Source organism: Galendromus occidentalis, unplaced genomic scaffold (assembly GCF_000255335.2).
Source record: "Galendromus occidentalis unplaced genomic scaffold, Mocc_1.1 scf7180000077128, whole genome shotgun sequence".
NCBI lineage: Eukaryota > Metazoa > Arthropoda > Arachnida > Mesostigmata > Phytoseiidae > Galendromus > Galendromus occidentalis.
This window is the reverse complement of record NW_003805116.1, coordinates 332,637-348,049: the sequence shown is the minus strand read 5'-3', so window position 1 is coordinate 348,049 and position 15,413 is coordinate 332,637. Positions and strand designations below refer to the sequence as shown.

The following is a 15,413-nucleotide window of genomic DNA, read 5'->3' as shown; positions in this document are numbered from 1 at the left end:
TTTCCTCTCTGGTGCCGCGGCAGCCAGAGATTCCCTCTGTCAAAAGGGCTTACTTGCGGTCTGATTGCTCGGCCACGCTTGGACATGCTCCGAAGGGCTCCTGAACCGTTAGAACAAGTCGGACGAGTTGTCAGACACTTGACGTTTCCATCGGGTTTTGCATGCCGTCCCCGGAGACGCGTCTCTTCGATATCCTTTCGGTCTGCCGTCGTTCCGTTTGGGATCGGAGTTCCCTGAGAAAATGAACCGATTCCCCGGAATAAGGAAGTTGTGTCAAGGAACTGCGGTCCAATTATCCCACCGACCACCGGATTATGGATCCGAGGCTGATTCATTAGAGCTCCTGACCATTCGTCGTTCGCTCAAACCACGAGTTATTAAGGAAGGTCGGATCCACACAAGTTCAAGGTCCTCCTCGGAGGTCGATTACGGCGCCATCGCTTCGCCACGACACGAGAGCGGCAGGGATATGGCGCCCTCAATATCTCCAGCTCTCGCTATGGGCCTCTCCTGCGACAAAAAAAAATCACTCTGCCCATCTCCATTATCACCTCCCTTGGTCGACTCGGGTCAATGGCCACCCTCGTAGTAGACGTCCTGACGTCTCCCCGAAGTTCTCACACCCTCGTCCTCGACGGGCGTGTTACATCACGAACTCGTTTTAATATGAATTCTTAGCAAGCTGTTCGTCGAAAAAGCCGCCCGTGAGGAGGAGGTATTGCCCTACATACTCAAGATGACAACGGGGTTAATGTGCGTCGACTACCCAAGAGCAGAGCAGCTAGAGTCGGTCGCCGTGTCGTTTGAATGCCGAACGGCTCGCGGCGCTCTTCCGCGGTGGCTCGGAACAATCAAAAACTCGCAGTCGAAGAACCGAAGTTTTTCCTTCTGCTTTCGCTCCCCGATGACGAATAGGAGAAGACGGCAACTGGCCGTCGTCATTACGGTCACATTGAGTTTCCGAAGAAATGTTCAAAAGCGCCCGGAGTCCTGATCGTCCTAATGGATTCCGGTTTCCGTTTGAGTCGAGAGGAGAAAACGATTGGGGAGTGTCAGAAGGCGAGCCTCAGAGAAAATACAGCAACACGTCTCATGACCGCCTCTGAGCAAGGAGGGAATCGGGAGGGAATCATCGTCAGGAGATTGGGAGAGTAATCATATTTTATGAGGAGCGTGTAGGAAGCGGAGCTGGTAGTCACGTTTGATGCGAAATTTTCGGGAAAAGATCGAAAATCTTCGATTCCGTCCAGCGGTTTCAACTTTAATCGTCCATCGAAATTTCGTTCAGCGGCTAGAGGAAATACTCAACTTGACTGCCGGGAGGAATCTTACGAGATTCGTCCCAGAATTCTATGAATTTTGAATATCTAGGATTGGGGAGAATCACATAGAAGAAGGGAGTTCTCGGTATATCGAACGCAGCACATTTGTCGGATTCTCTGGTATCTAGGCTCGTTTGGAGATCAACTCCTCCGTCCTGAGGATAGCGGAGGTATTAAAAGCGAGTCGACTACTTTATGGAGTTTCTGGTCCCACTGGGCCGTAGACCTAATTTACGGACTCACGCTCTACGCCCCGAGGCCCGTGCGCGGCGATCACCCCCGTCCTTCCCACGAGCGAGAGCGAAACACGGGTCGCCCACCAGAGAGCCTGCAAGCTCGTTTATCGGCCGCCTGGCTTGCCAGTCAGCCCACCCACCTCTAGATACAACGACACTAATGAAAGCGTGACACCCGGTCGTCACTGAGTAACGCTGATGCCGACGGAACCCCTATTCGTTTGGTCCTCGAGTATTTTCACTAATTCTGGCGAAACGGGTCGTTTGTCCGACGAATCCGCTCTCCTATCTGCCGGTCACAGAGAGAGGATTAGAGAAAACTCGACGATCTCTAGAAACATTGTGGCTGAAGTCAATATATTTTCTTTTCAGGCACCAAGAAAATGGAATACAAGGGTCACCAGTGGCATGAAAAATGCTTCTGCTGTTGCGTTTGCAAGAACCCCATCGGCACTAGATCGTTCATTCCGCGAGACAATGACATCTACTGTACACAATGCTACGAGGAGAAGTTCGCTACCAGGTACGTTCGCGGAGCCGACGCCACGGAGCCCAACACTGAATTGGGAAAAACTCCAGTACCGGGTTTCTGACTCCCAATCGACGATTGTCTCCCGAGATGAGCTTGGCGTTCAAAGTTCTGACGATTCGTTGATTTTCAGATGCGTCAAGTGCAACCAGATCATCCAATCGGGTGGTGTGACATATCGCAACGAGCCGTGGCATCGTGAGTGCTTCTGTTGTACGAACTGCAACACTTGTCTCGCGGGCCAGAGGTTCACATCGCGTGATGAGAAGCCCTACTGCGCCGACTGCTTCGGCGAGCTGTTCGCCAAGAGATGCACCTCGTGCACCAAGCCCATAACTGGAATCGGAGGAACTCGTTTCATTTCGTTCGAGGATCGCAATTGGCACAACGAGTGCTTCATTTGCGCAATGTGCCGTTGCTCTCTCGTAGGCAAAGGCTTCATCACCGACGAGAACGATATCCTCTGCCCGGACTGTGCTAAGCAGAAGCTCATGTAATTTGTCATGAAGCCCCACCGCAAACCACCGGAGCGGCGGAAGCCGCTCATCGCAAGACCAAAAGAAGAGTAGTCAAAGTGAAGCGATAATTTTTTCTCTGAGAACCAGCAGCGTCGCAATGAAAAACACCAACAACGACATTAACGGATTATCAGCTACAACGAAATAATCTCGTCCGGCCAGCGGAGACTGCGACGCGTGTTCTCGTCGTCATAATCACCGTCATAAAACGCTAGATTACACGGACCTCGTCGACTGAGAACGGATCCGACACGACTTGTATCCATAGCTTATGTCCACAATCTCGTACAAGCACCCGATAGTCAATCTCAGTCAGTCAGTCAGTCGATCGGTTGGCTGACCAGTCTCAGAGAGGTGGATTCTCTCACTCAGAAAAAAACCGAGAGTCTTTACTAGGGGACGCAACCACAACCGTGCAATGTCGTTATTGATGCAATGCCGTATAGATGCTTTTGCAAACCAGTTTTGTTTTCGCTGTTTTTCTCGATAATCGAGTTGAGAGAATGGTACCTCAGAGATGTTTATGAATCGTTACCCGAAAATGAGCAAAAAAAATCGGTGGTTGCCCCCTACGGAAAACGCTGCCATCGTTTCACCCTACCTCAAGTCTGCTGACTTCGGCAGGGGGAGAGTTGAGATTGTCGAGTTGTTTGCTTCCGGAACGACGGTGAAGTTGACGACGAGAATGGCTCGGAATCAGGAGACCAGTAGGAGGAGATGATCCTGACTTATCGGTGGGAACTTCGCTGGTTCACAGGGTCGGGTCACAAGGATGCGTCGTGCGTTTGGTTTCTCTCTGCATTTTTGCAAAGTTGCAAAATTTCGACGGTCGAAGGAGGTGTGCGTTCCGCCTTGATAGGGACAGCCGCCCTATTGTTCTATTTTTGAGTTGATTTTCCCCGATCGATTGTTGTTACCACGAAGGATGGCGGCGAGAAAACGAAAAAAAAAGGTTAATTTATGACTATTAGTTTAATGTGATTCTACGGGAGCTGCGTCATAATCATGAGCGTTACTATAAATAAATAAAATGTCTGAAGCCTCTGAAACGAATATTATTCGGGTTCTTGATGCTTGATAGCATGAATCCTTTTCGAAAAATCCGGGTTCTATCATCATTAATCAAGGCGAAGGGAGCATCTCTTCATCTCTTCATGATGGGAGCCGTTTTCTGCATGATCCTTTCGGCATCTCTCCCAGTACAGCCTTGGTGCTTCCCTACTGCTTTGTTTCCGAGGGAAATTGCGGAGGGAAGCATTGCCGAAGGTTTCGGACCTCCGGGAAGAGCCTGAAAGAGTCGAATAAAGGGCGTTGAGGGAGCACCTCCGACCTCGCAATGACGACAGGGATGGCCTGGGGCTCCGGCGAAAGCTCGAGGGAACTTTTGACAGCATCGCCGAACATGTTCTTGGGTGTGGTCCCGACGACGATTGTCGCGGCAGCTGTGCCTCTTTTGGGTCGCATCGATTGAATGACGTGGAGGATCCGTTAGAAAACCGAGAGAAGGTTTGCTCACAACATGAGACCTCTAATCAGCAGCGACGAATAGCGTCGGTACTCGACGCCATTCGATGCTCCATATCTCCTGGGGTATTCGGAGGCCATGCGCTTAATCGTCAAAGGTAATTTCCTCCTAGACTACAGACCGAGGATGAATTCGAGGACAGGTCCTGTGTAAAATATTGGAAGACTCACAAAAAGATATCAGTTGCCCTCCGGATGCTGAATGCCTTATCATTGCACGATCCTGATTCCGAAAGCTCTATCAGCGTTCTCCGAATTCCCGATCCATCCCCCCCCCGCCCGAGCGAAATGCGAGGGCCGAGGTCTCGAGCTCCACTCAACTTCTGACAACCATCATTGAGCCTCCATGTCCTCGAGGGGGCCTCTTGCAATTAGGAGAGCGTTTTGCAAACGAAGAGCCGGAAGCATCCACCTTTCCGCCATCAGGTTGGTTCCGCCCCGGAAGCGGGCTCCCGAAACGGGCGTCGGACCGAAGCTCCAAATAAGCGTAATCATTATAGGTTCATCCCGTGACCCTTCATCGGCAAATATCATGAGACACCGGAGCATATTACCGTTCATTTCCCATTGCAATGACTGCTTCATTACGACGGACGACCTTGCAATCATAGTAGGACTAACCGCAGAGCCGAATCCCTCTGCTGTAGGCCCAACAAAGCGACTCCTAGAAAAATAGGGGCGCGAAAAGAGTGGATCCGCAGAGCTCACTCGCGCCTGAATCGATTTGTACATGAATACCGCCAGGTCGAAACGATGATTCATTTGATTAAAGCCATGAAGTTCAGCTCCACCTTTCCACGGACCGAGCAGTGTTCGAGGCAACCTTATGGGCTTGACAGCTCGATTGGAGGAGTAGGACGCGGGATAGGACTCGGTTGGCTTGATGTTCTCGCTCCGAGTGAAGTCGAGCGCTGTTGGCAAAAAGCGCCAGATTCCCACCCGGAATAGCGAACGTACAATCTCGTGAACTAAATGACTGTCCAGCGAATCATCCGTCGACCACTTAAATCAAGTGAAATATTTACGCTCACAGAGAAAATGTAGTTCCGAGCCCCTCGCCCGATCCTCCCTCCCTACGATCCAAAGTCGGCGTTCGCTCTCTGACCCCTGGGGCGCGGAGCGAACGAGTGATTTGCCAGTGAAATCCCAATTCAGTGGAAGAACAGTTTATTAATCTGTGTTTCTCCTCCCCCGCGCAATGTCACTAGATCGAAAAAGTACATATACACATCTGAAACGGCTTGACTGAGCAACCACGTGTTTAGCCGCATTTCTCAAATCGATCCATAGTTTGGTTCACTCACGACGCATAGCTGTAATGAAATCTAAAGAATGACAACTAGTTCTTCTCCTCCCCTTTCTTGCTATCACTCTCCTGACTGCTCGATTCGTTGGTCGACGATGATCCGGACGTCGATCGTTCAGCGGCCATTTTCTTATAGGCGGCCTCGAATAACTTCAGAGACTGCTGCTGAAGATCATGGGTAGCTTCGGTGATGGCTTCGCCGGTAATTTCGTCCTTTTTGGCGAGCATTTCGCGCACCTTAGCGATTTTCTCCTTTAGTTGTTCGCATTCGTCGGCCGGCAGCTGATCTTTGAACTCTTCCATTTTCGTCTCGGTTTCGTGGACGATGCCCTCAGCCTTGTTGACAGCTTCGACAACTTCTTTCTTCCTCTTGTCCTCTTCGGCGAAGCGTTCGGCGTTCTTGATCATGTTCTCGATCTCGTCCTTCGACAGACCTCCGCTCGACTGGATGACGATCTGCTGTTCCTTGCCCGTTCCCTTGTCGCGGGCAGACACGTGAACGATTCCGTTGGCGTCGATGTCGAAAGTGACCTCGATCTGAGGAACTCCGCGGGGTGCCGGCGGGATTCCAATCAACGAGAACTCGCCGAGAACTTTGTTGTGCTCAGCCATTTCACGCTCTCCTTGGCAGACCTTGATCTGAACTTGAGTCTGACCGTCAGCGGCGGTCGAGAATACCTGGCTCTTCTTGGTGGGGATCGTGGTGTTTCGTTGGATGAGTTTCGTCATCACGCCACCCAACGTCTCGATACCGAGCGACAGGGGGGTGACGTCGAGCAGGAGGACGTCGGTGACGTCACCAGCCAGGACACCACCTTGGATTGCCGCACCAACGGCCACGGCTTCATCGGGATTGACAGCCTTTGAGGGCTGTTTGCCGAAAATCTCCTGGACCGTGTCCTGAACTTTGGGCATTCTGCTCATGCCTCCAACGAGGATGACATCTCCGATGTCGGATTTCTTCACTTCGGCATCCTGCATCGCTTTGGTACAGGGTCCGACCGTTCGCTTGATGAGATCCGCAACGAGGGTTTCGAATTTCGATCGGCTCAGTTTCAGGTTCATGTGTTTGGGTCCTGATGCGTCCATGGTGAGGTACGGTAGGTTGATATCGGTTTGCACGGCGGACGAGAGCTCGATCTTGGCTTTTTCGGCAGCCTCCTTCAATCGTTGCATGGCCATTGGGTCCTTGGTCACGTCGACTCCCTGATCGCGTTTGAATTCCCCTGCCAGGAAATTCACGAGAGTGTTGTCGAAATCTTCTCCACCGAGGAATGTGTCGCCATTGGTCGATTTCACTTCGAAGACCCCCTTCTGGATTTCGAGAATGGAAATATCGAACGTTCCGCCTCCCAAGTCATAGACGGCGATGACCTTGTCGTCTGTCTTATCCATGCCGTAAGCCAGGGCCGCAGCAGTGGGTTCGTTGATGACACGCAGCACGTTCAAACCGGAAATCTGACCGGCGTCCTGCGGGCGAATGGGAGTAGACCTATTAGATCTTTCTCTTCTCAGATCGAATAGATAAGACACATCGGATTTTCTTGAGGGATAACTAAAGAGCCCTCCGGGAGGAAAACATATTCAGTGCAGTTATCGGAATTCCGAGAATTCAGAGAGCTTTCGACTAATCGACTTGCCTTGGTGGCCTGACGCTGAGAATCGTTGAAGTAAGCCGGAACGGTCACGACAGCATTCTTGACGGAAGTGCCCAGGTAGCTCTCGGCGGTCTCCTTCATCTTCATCAGAACGAAAGCTCCGATCTGAGATGGCGAGTACATCTTGTTTTGGGCTTCGACCCAGGCGTCGCCGTTGCTGGCCTGAACGATCTTGTACGATGACGTCTTCATGTCTTTCTTGACTTCGGCGTCGGAGAACTTGCGCCCAATGAGACGCTTCGTCGCTGACAGAGTGTTCTGTGCATTCGTGACGGCTTGACGTTTAGCGGGCATACCCACCAAACGCTCACCGTCGCCTGTGAATGCAACGACCGACGGGGTTGTTCGGGATCCCTCTGCGTTTTCGATGACCTTCAGAGGACGAATTGGGGAAGAACGTTAGAGCGATGCCGGAATCGCCGCTAGCTCCAGGATTCGACGGGAGAACGTCGGGGAGAATCTCTAATCTCTCGGTGCAATAACCATTGAATTACCTTGGGCTGTTTCCCCTCCATGATCGCAACGCAGGAGTTGGTGGTTCCCAGATCGATTCCGATAACCGCTCCTTTGACTTTTGAATCTGATTTGAACCTCAGTCCGCTCGCACCGCCCATGCGGTAGATAGCCGGCGAACCTTGGATGATCATACCTGCGATTTCCAATCATTATTAGAACTCCGAGAGAGGCGAACAAACACCGGCCCCGGAGGAGACCCGGGTGGAGTTTTCCCAAAACATTCTCAGGGGGTAATCTCCCGGACAGAGGCTCCCGGCTAGGCACGTGCGTTAGAGTGACGCTCGAGGGGGCCCACCGAGGCTCTGAGAATTTTCGAGAAAGTGTCCGTCTTTCATCGAATACCCGATTCGAACGACAGCACGGGAGACATTGGAGTCTCGCATGAGCTCTGCGATGACTCACCGCATTTGCCAAGAGGAAATCGAACGCCAAAAAAAGTTTCGTAGCGACCGGCGTCTCCGCGCGACCCGTGGCGCGTGTGATAAGAGCCCGAAGAAGTGCGAACTTATGCGAAAATGGATTTATTCTATGGAATTCGTTTGACCGAAGTCGCTTCGAGAGTTTCACGAGCGCTCGGGAATATGGGAGGGGGAAGAAATTCTGGCTGTTCGGCTTTTCTCGGGTTAGAGGTTGTATGACGCAACTTCGCGCACCGGTCGTTCGAGAAGCTACTATCGTCAAAGAGGGCGCAGAAGAACTCTCACTTTTTGGAGCGCTCGAGTGGCTGACCGACGAGCCGAGGCGGCTGAGGATGCTTCCAGCGCGCAGCATCTCGGACGTTTAAAGTAAAACTGCGGAGAACGAATTCGACGAGCTCTTAACGAATAGCGCACACCACACGTGCCGTATATATGTGCTCTGCCGATCCTGACGACTCTTCAATTCAATGGCGGAGCATTCGTCTCGACATAGAAGCTTCCCTTGAAGTTTATTGTCGGCTCCGCCGAGCCTCATGATGTCGTTATGGATCCCCTAGAATCTGGTCGGTACTCCGGAAACTCTCAGATCGGAACTTCATGCGACTCGACCGGAGCTCGTTGGCCGAAATACCGAGAAACGACGGCATCGAGGCAAGCTTCTATGTTCACGTGACCTCAGCATTGACCGTGAAGACCGCTGAGCGCCCATCGCTTTCGGGAGGAAAAAATCTGAATTTCGGAGTCGTACAGATCTCATCCGATCATAATCCTTCAAATCCCGGACCAACACAGCTCCTCGGCCCGCAAACTAATTGGAAAATGATCTGCGAAGCGCGAGCGGACTAATGCTCGGCAAGGAGCAACAAATTCGAAATTGGCGCCGTTACGAAACAAACAGAAACCACCACCGCCGAGAGCTTCGATCAACCGGACCCTAACTTGTATATTGGGAGTCCGAGTGAAACAAAGTCGTCGATTATGAAAACAAACGTGTGAACCGATCGCCCGGCAAACTTACTTCTGTTCACCCTATAGAGCCCAAGCTCGCGCTACCGCCGTTCATGGTACGGGCGTGAGAAGACTCATGGGTTCTGGTTCAGGCCGACCTCAGTCAAGATGCTCCTCCAGCAGCATCACTAAGAGCCTAAGCGATCAGTGAGGAGTGTTTGAGTTACGTTCATCCGAGGTCCGCTCTCGGGACTCCCGTAAGTTCCTTTCGCTTAGCCACTGAATTCCCTTGGACTCTGCTATCCAGAGCCTCGGCCCCGAACTGTGGGGTTAGTGACCCTACTGTCAAACGTGTGTGACTGCTGCGGGGAAATCTCTGAAACCCGCCGTTCCGATGCTGGATTCGATAGAGAAGGGGCTCTGACGACAAACCACCCCGAACTCAAGTCTGTCGAACATAGAATGCTCCCAATCTCCCACGTCGCATACCCAGTGAACTCCGTTCATATTCGAGCCCGAAAGCGAATGCCGGGCGAACGAACGTTACGCCATGGGAATTCGCCTTCGTCGACCGACTCCGAAATCAGGGGAAGCCGATCCGAAGCGCAAATTTTCAATTCGTCCTGGCCGGTAGTCGCCGCTGGGAGGTTCGGAATTCACCCCTCTTCTCCCCTGGGTTTGTCGCATTCGGCTCAGAGCTTGGCTCGAAGCGCCTTTCGGTCTTGGTCAGCATGCTGTCTGGGGTTCCGGTACGGAAGACGGCTGGATCAATGCAGAACTTCGTTGAGAGGTGCTGCGATATTTGTCACTTTCTAAGAACTGCATTGATCCACGAATGTTGTTTTGGATGAGTTCTTGGTCAGGGAGGGGGGAAGCTGCCGTGTCTCGGCCGTGTCGGGAGGATGCTGAAGTTGGACGGCATCGATACGTTCGCTCTCAGCCAGTCAGTCGCTCGCCAGTCGTGTAGGGATGCTTTGTTTCCAGTGAGCGTGATGTAAAGCGTGTTTTCATTTCTGCTCAGGTTGCCCGTGCACTCCGAGCGAGCGAGTATCGACATGGATGAATCTCCGCGAGCTGAATCCGTAGACGATATATATTTCGGTTTGGAGAAGAACAGTGTCCCGAGCCAAGACACCTCGTCGCTTGAGAACAATTCTTCGTCTCACCAGAACAGCCAGGATTCTGAGAACGAGGACGACGACGCTCTGGTCATCGATGCCCAGGTGAGTTACGAGCGAACACCGGCGCCGCCGAGAGCTTCCGCAATTATTCCAGACATTGGTTTGACCGAATCGTTTTCGTTCTGTTCTATTGCGTCGTTTGTCCTCCGGATTCTCTCGAACTCATGGCCAGAATTTTTCTTATCAACAACTCGTCGTCAATTGTTTACTCAATACGCCAGCCTAGCAGCATATCGCAGCTGAGTGGACTCGGAGTGGAAAGTTTTCATCCGGCTTGATACGACGCGATTTTATTCCTATACAATTTATCTCTGACAGGACGACGCCACCGAGGTTCCCTTCGTTGAGCCGAGAACCGAGGGAAATCCGGTGAAAAGCTCCCAGGACGATGCTTTCGATGCGTTCGAGACCGGCGAGTGGCGCCTTCCGGCCTCGGCATCCACGGGAGCTCTCAGCGAATCTTTGGATCGCATCAGGGATCTCGCCACTGCCGTAGTGAAAGAAAACCAAGAAGCTAAAGGTAGTTTGTGATTACCTCGCCGTATATACATATGGGTTTCTGCCGATGGATTATAACGATCTCTTGGTTCTCATTGGTTCTCACGACCCCTGTTGCTCGTCCTTACTTTTTTTAAAGCTGGGTCCCCGGCGATTTCAGGAGCTCGGTCCGAGCTCGAGGTCAGAGATGCCGAGGATAAGAGTCAGAACTCATTAGACGAACAGACCGATAACGAGAAGTCGGACGACAAAACGCTCGACCAGGAGGATCAGTCGGAGGACTCGTCGCTCGCGGTGGTCGTCGAAGGGGACAGCGAAGGCGACGACGATCTGAACCAGCAGCTTCTCGAAGAGCAGCTCGTAAAGGAGAAGTCACCTCCGAAAGAACCGGAAAAACCTTTCAGACGAGAAGAGGAAGCCCTCAACGCTCTGAACAACGTCCTCGATACGTTGTGCAAGAGCAAATTGAAGCCCAAGGATGAAGAGCGTTGCGACACCGAGCTCAATCCTCATCAAGCCGGAAAAACCGAGGACGATACTAATCGGAAATCTGGCAGAGATCTCTACGACAACCTCGAAGACTTCTCCAGCGGGGAAAGCTCATTGCCGGACGAGGGTGAATCCGATAGCGATGCTGTCGAGGGATACCTCGAAGCCGCCTCGGAGGTTAGTTCCAGCGAAGGTGAGATGCTCAAACGGTTGGAAGCAGCCGAAGCCGCCGAAAACGATGAGGTGAGGATCAGCAGAGGATTTCTGTTCACTATCGTTCAATTTTTCCGGAGCGTCTCCAGGAGGTGTTGCCGGTCCCGGGGGAAAATCGGACGTGATTTCTGATAGTAATCTTTATCTTCTCGCTCAGGGTACCCCGAAAGGGACGCAGGAAGCGGACGAGCAGCGAACCGAAGAGCCCAGCAAAAGCAAGGATGCCGCCCCCCCACTCAAGCTCGCTTCTGGAGTCGTCAAAACCAATGGCGCGACTTCTTTCAAACTCAAACGAAAAACCGGTCTGGAAGAAGGGGAACTCTCCGAGAGCAACTCGAACGGCTCCCATGTTTCCCTAAGGATTCGCGATCTGAAACGCCGGAAACGACGAACGAGGAGTCAGCGGAATCCGTTGGCGCCTCTTCGGTCGAGGTCTCCGAGTCCTCTGTCGGTGAGGTTCAGTGGAGATTCGTCGAGTGACGACAGTCCGGTCAAGGCACCACTGGTGCTGGATCGGACAGCCGTTCGCAAGGTCGTTCTCAGCCCATCGCCGTTGAGGGACGAAGCTAACAACGCGGCCGGGAACGCATCGACTTGGAAGAAACTCAATTCGAGCACCAAAAACAGGAACTACAGACAGAGCGGCAACGAAATCACGGCCACGAACCACCTGCAGACAACGCTGACCGTCGTGGCGACGGCCAATAAAAAGGTAAATTACTCCCTGAGCGTTACTCCGGAACTTCGTTTATGTATGTGTGAGATTTGAATTTCTCAACCTATTCGTCGCCTTCTAACGCTGTAGCTTTCTCACCACAGACGCGGCGACCTGACAGGGAAGTTTACCAAGTGCGGAAGCGGAGGAGTCGGTCTCCGAGGGGTAGAAGCCGATCGCCAGGAATAAGATCACCAGTTCGGAGGAGTCGAACACCCCGACGGAGTTTGTCGTCGCGGAGCAGATCTCCGAAACGGAGCCGATCGCCCAACGCCAGGAGTCGATCGATTGGACAGGTTCGGGCTAAAGGCCGCAGCCGTTCCCCGAAGAGAGGAACTCGACAGTCACCAGGCCGGAGCCGTTCGCCGGTGTTGAAGACGAAGCGCCGATCCGGCTCGAAGACGAAGCGGCGGAAGCGATCCCTTAGCCCCACGTCACGGAGTCCGAAGCGACGGGCGCGATCGAGGTCTCCCCGTTCCCCGCTGGAGAAACGGAAGAAGTCCAAGCAACGAAAGCAGAAAACCACGGAAAAGAGATCGAAAAAGAAGAAGAAGTCGAAGAGCCACAAAAAGACGAAAGCCATCGACAGAAGTCGGAGCAGGTCGGCGTCGCCGGGTCCGCGGGATTCGAAGAAGCTGCCCGAAAAGAAACGGAAATCCAATAGCCGGAGCTGGTCGAGGTCGAGATCGAGAAGTATCCACATCTCCGATGGAGAGTCGGCTGTTGACTCTCCGAAAGACGCTCTCAGACAAGCCCCGCCTCTGGCACCTCCGAAACGCCGAAAGAAGAAGAACCAGCACAAGAAGACGTCGAAAGATCAAGGAGAACGTGTCGTCATCGATCTCAGTCAGGATACGAGTCCTGAACGTGAGATCTCACTCGAAGTCAAGTCGGATCCAAAGCAGAACAACAACAAAGAAGGTAGGTTGAAAATTCGGCTCACTCTTGTCGATCACCCTCGGAAACCTTTCCGTGTCCGATCGAGATGGAATTTAATTTTTCGCCTCTTCCTCGACAGATTCTTCGGGCGTGGGGAAAATGATCAAGACAAGCAAGTCGATCTCCGAGAAGGGCGACAACCTGGTGATCAGCGTGAACTACAAGAAGAAAGCTCTGCAAAACATTTTCGGCGACGAGTCGTCCGAGGAGGAGATCGATCCTCTGCTGCCGCTGCAGAAGAAGGACATTCGTAACGATAAACCTCCGCTGGATAAAGCCGAGAAATCGAGCCCGGTCAAGAAGAGTCCCGCCCCCAAGGGTCCTCAGACACCGCCTGACAACAGAAATCAGGACGAATACGACCCATGCGAGCCTCTAGGAGATTCTCCATCAAGCACGCCTACGAATGACGAGCCTGATCAGGTCAGAATATCGAACTCACCTGAGAAAGATTCTCCAGTCGCCGTGACCTCGTCCCAGGGTAAACCAACGGTTGCTGTGCTCCCTATCGTTGACAACAAATCGCCAAAAAATCGAGACAAACGGAAAGTGTCTCCGAAAGCTCCCCCGGTTCCTCCCCTGCCGCCGCCACCGAGCAAGGAGAAGCCGCCGTCCCCTCCCCCAAAATTAGAACCACCCCCCGTGCCATCGTTCTTGTTCAATCAAGCTCAAACTGTACAGCCACAGTACATTGTGATGAATCCGTTTTTGGTGAACCCGTACATGATGCCGATGCAGGCTGCGACTGCCCAAATGGTGACCTCGTCGGCTCCGATGTCACAAGTGTCTCTATCGTCGTCGGTAACCACCTCCGCGTCGACGACGATGACAACGGCGGTCTCTTCTCGGGAATATCATCAGGCGACCGGCCATGTCGAGGGCAGCCCGTATTCTCCTGGCGATAGTCCGCTATTCAACGAACCAATCACGCCACCTACGCCGCTTAGCGCTGAGGATAACGGAGAAGGATCCTCAAAGCCAGGGGGCGTATTTGACCAGATCGCGGCTGGAGTCGTCAGATCGACGAAGAGGAGACAGAAGAAGAAACAGAAGGTACAGTCCTCAGTTCTCTCATGAGCTCTGAAGTCGGGTTGTCGGTCAGATAGTCCGACACGATTTATATTCAGCTCGATCAATCGCATGCTTTTTTCAATATCGTCATCATTATTATAAGTTGGAATTATCGTCTAATTATCCTCTCCTCCCGTAGGTCGTTGTGAAAACCGCCGGGCAGCTCGTCGCGGAGGCGAAGGACGGCGATGAGAGCAATAAGGAGCGCTACGTAAAGATGGACGAAGCTCAAATGAAGATTCTCGATGAGTTGCCATCGTCGGCCGTAGAAATGCAGGTCAAGGAAAAGTATCTCCAGAAGCTCCACAGACAGGAACGAGTGGTCGAAGAGGTGAAACTGGCGTTGAAACCGTTCTACAATAAGAAGCAAGTCAGCAAGGAAGACTACAAGCTGATAATGAAGAAATGTGTACCCAAGGTGAGCTAAATTCATTTCGTTCGAATCGAGAATGACAGGTTGATTCGGCGGAGCCCACCGTCGTCCACGGCCTACGATAGGCTCAATAGTACCTCATGCTCAAGGCTAGGGGATTCGCTTCGCTTCTCTATTCGCTCTGGAGCTGAACCATTGTTTTCCCTACAGATTTGTCATAACAAAAATGGTGAAATCAACCCAGCCAAAATCAAAGCTCTCGTCGAAGGATACGTCAAACGATATCGACATTTGGGAAAGAAACACAAGGCCCAGACGACGATGAGCGCGGCATCTGCCAGTTGAAGGAGAACCAATGATGAAAACAGAGAAGAAACAGGTAGACTTTCTTAAGGGTTCCGTGGATGGATCTTTACATAGAATTTGTCTCGGGAACTAGCGATCGATCGGCACGAGTGTCGGAATGTCGTTTCCAGTGGTGAGCGCAGAATAGAATCTCGACAACCTCACTGATCACCCTCCATGCATCTGTTGTACAGTCGTGACCTTCCGTCTCGGAGGGTCCACTCGCCGAGCGATACCCCGGCCCGCCTCATCCAGAGTGATTTCAGTACTCGATGGCGGCCGAATGCAGCGACGAACGTGAATTGTATTGTGTTCTGCGCCAGCTCAGAGAGTTTTCAAGCTTGCTGATAGGTAAATCGCCTCCTTCTTCTAGAGAGTGTTAGAGAGGAGAACAACGACAAAAGCGGAAACGGTCAAGTGGGACGGTCAGGGACGCGAAGAGTCCCCCTGCGCGTCGGAAGTTTCGGTAATCACCGATTGATCAAGATTCATCCAACCATATAGTCTGCAGCGGGATCGAGAAGCCCGTGGGAAATCGAGGAGAGTAGCTGCCGTTGGACTCTGTCTTCGTGGTGTTCGAATTATCTTTGGTTCCAAGTGGTGTTTCCCACCT

General features: G+C 52.3%; 3 protein-coding genes across 3 annotated transcripts in view; 2 read left to right on the top strand and 1 right to left on the bottom strand.

The window, feature by feature from the left end:
* The window catches only part of Lmpt (four and a half LIM domains protein limpet), a 38,016-nt gene extending 34,377 nt beyond the window's left edge, over positions 1 to 3,639 (top strand). The window contains exons 7-8 of the mRNA XM_003741197.2: positions 1,931 to 2,081; positions 2,221 to 3,639. Of these exons, the coding sequence (XP_003741245.1) occupies positions 1,931 to 2,081; positions 2,221 to 2,584 (515 nt within the window). The 3' untranslated portion in view covers positions 2,585 to 3,639. The remainder of the gene's footprint in view (positions 1 to 1,930; positions 2,082 to 2,220) is intronic.
* A 1,829-nt stretch (positions 3,640 to 5,468) lies between these two features.
* On the bottom strand, positions 5,469 to 8,472 carry Hsc70-5 (Heat shock protein 70 cognate 5). Its single transcript, XM_003741194.2, has 4 exons — positions 8,314 to 8,472; positions 7,588 to 7,742; positions 7,076 to 7,465; positions 5,469 to 6,905 (listed from the first exon to the last, which is right to left on the bottom strand). The coding sequence occupies exons 1-4, from the start codon at positions 8,378 to 8,380 to the stop codon at positions 5,469 to 5,471; spliced, it is 2,049 nt and encodes a 682-aa protein (XP_003741242.1). The 5' UTR covers positions 8,381 to 8,472.
* Positions 8,473 to 10,031: 1,559 nt separating this feature from the next.
* On the top strand, positions 10,032 to 14,800 carry LOC108863940 (serine/arginine repetitive matrix protein 2). The gene is made up of 9 exons (XM_029110875.1): positions 10,032 to 10,199; positions 10,476 to 10,677; positions 10,816 to 11,387; positions 11,515 to 12,069; positions 12,177 to 12,222; positions 12,424 to 12,997; positions 13,125 to 14,064; positions 14,222 to 14,500; positions 14,666 to 14,800. Exons 1-9 carry the CDS (start codon positions 10,032 to 10,034, stop codon positions 14,798 to 14,800), a joined length of 3,471 nt encoding a protein of 1,156 aa, XP_028966708.1.
* Positions 14,801 to 15,413: the final 613 nt, after the last annotated feature.

What these genes read in the sequence shown, in the direction of transcription:
- LOC108863940 (XM_029110875.1), top strand. Translation starts at nt 10,032, where the DNA reads ATGGATGAATCTCCGCGAGCTGAATCCGTAGACGATATATATTTCGGT. An exon ending in AAGCCGCCGAAAACGATGAG is followed by an intron (nt 11,388 to 11,514) that starts GTGAGGATCAGC and finishes CTTCTCGCTCAG; the next exon opens with GGTACCCCGAAAGGGACGCA. An exon ending in GACAGAAGAAGAAACAGAAG is followed by an intron (nt 14,065 to 14,221) that starts GTACAGTCCTCA and finishes CTCCTCCCGTAG; the next exon opens with GTCGTTGTGAAAACCGCCGG.
- Hsc70-5 (XM_003741194.2), bottom strand. Translation starts at nt 8,380, where the DNA reads ATGCTGCGCGCTGGAAGCATCCTCAGCCGCCTCGGCTCGTCGGTCAGC. An exon ending in TGGAGGGGAAACAGCCCAAG is followed by an intron (nt 7,466 to 7,587) that starts GTAATTCAATGG and finishes CGTCCTCTGAAG; the next exon opens with GTCATCGAAAACGCAGAGGG. An exon ending in CTCAGCGTCAGGCCACCAAG is followed by an intron (nt 6,906 to 7,075) that starts GCAAGTCGATTA and finishes ATTCGCCCGCAG; the next exon opens with GACGCCGGTCAGATTTCCGG.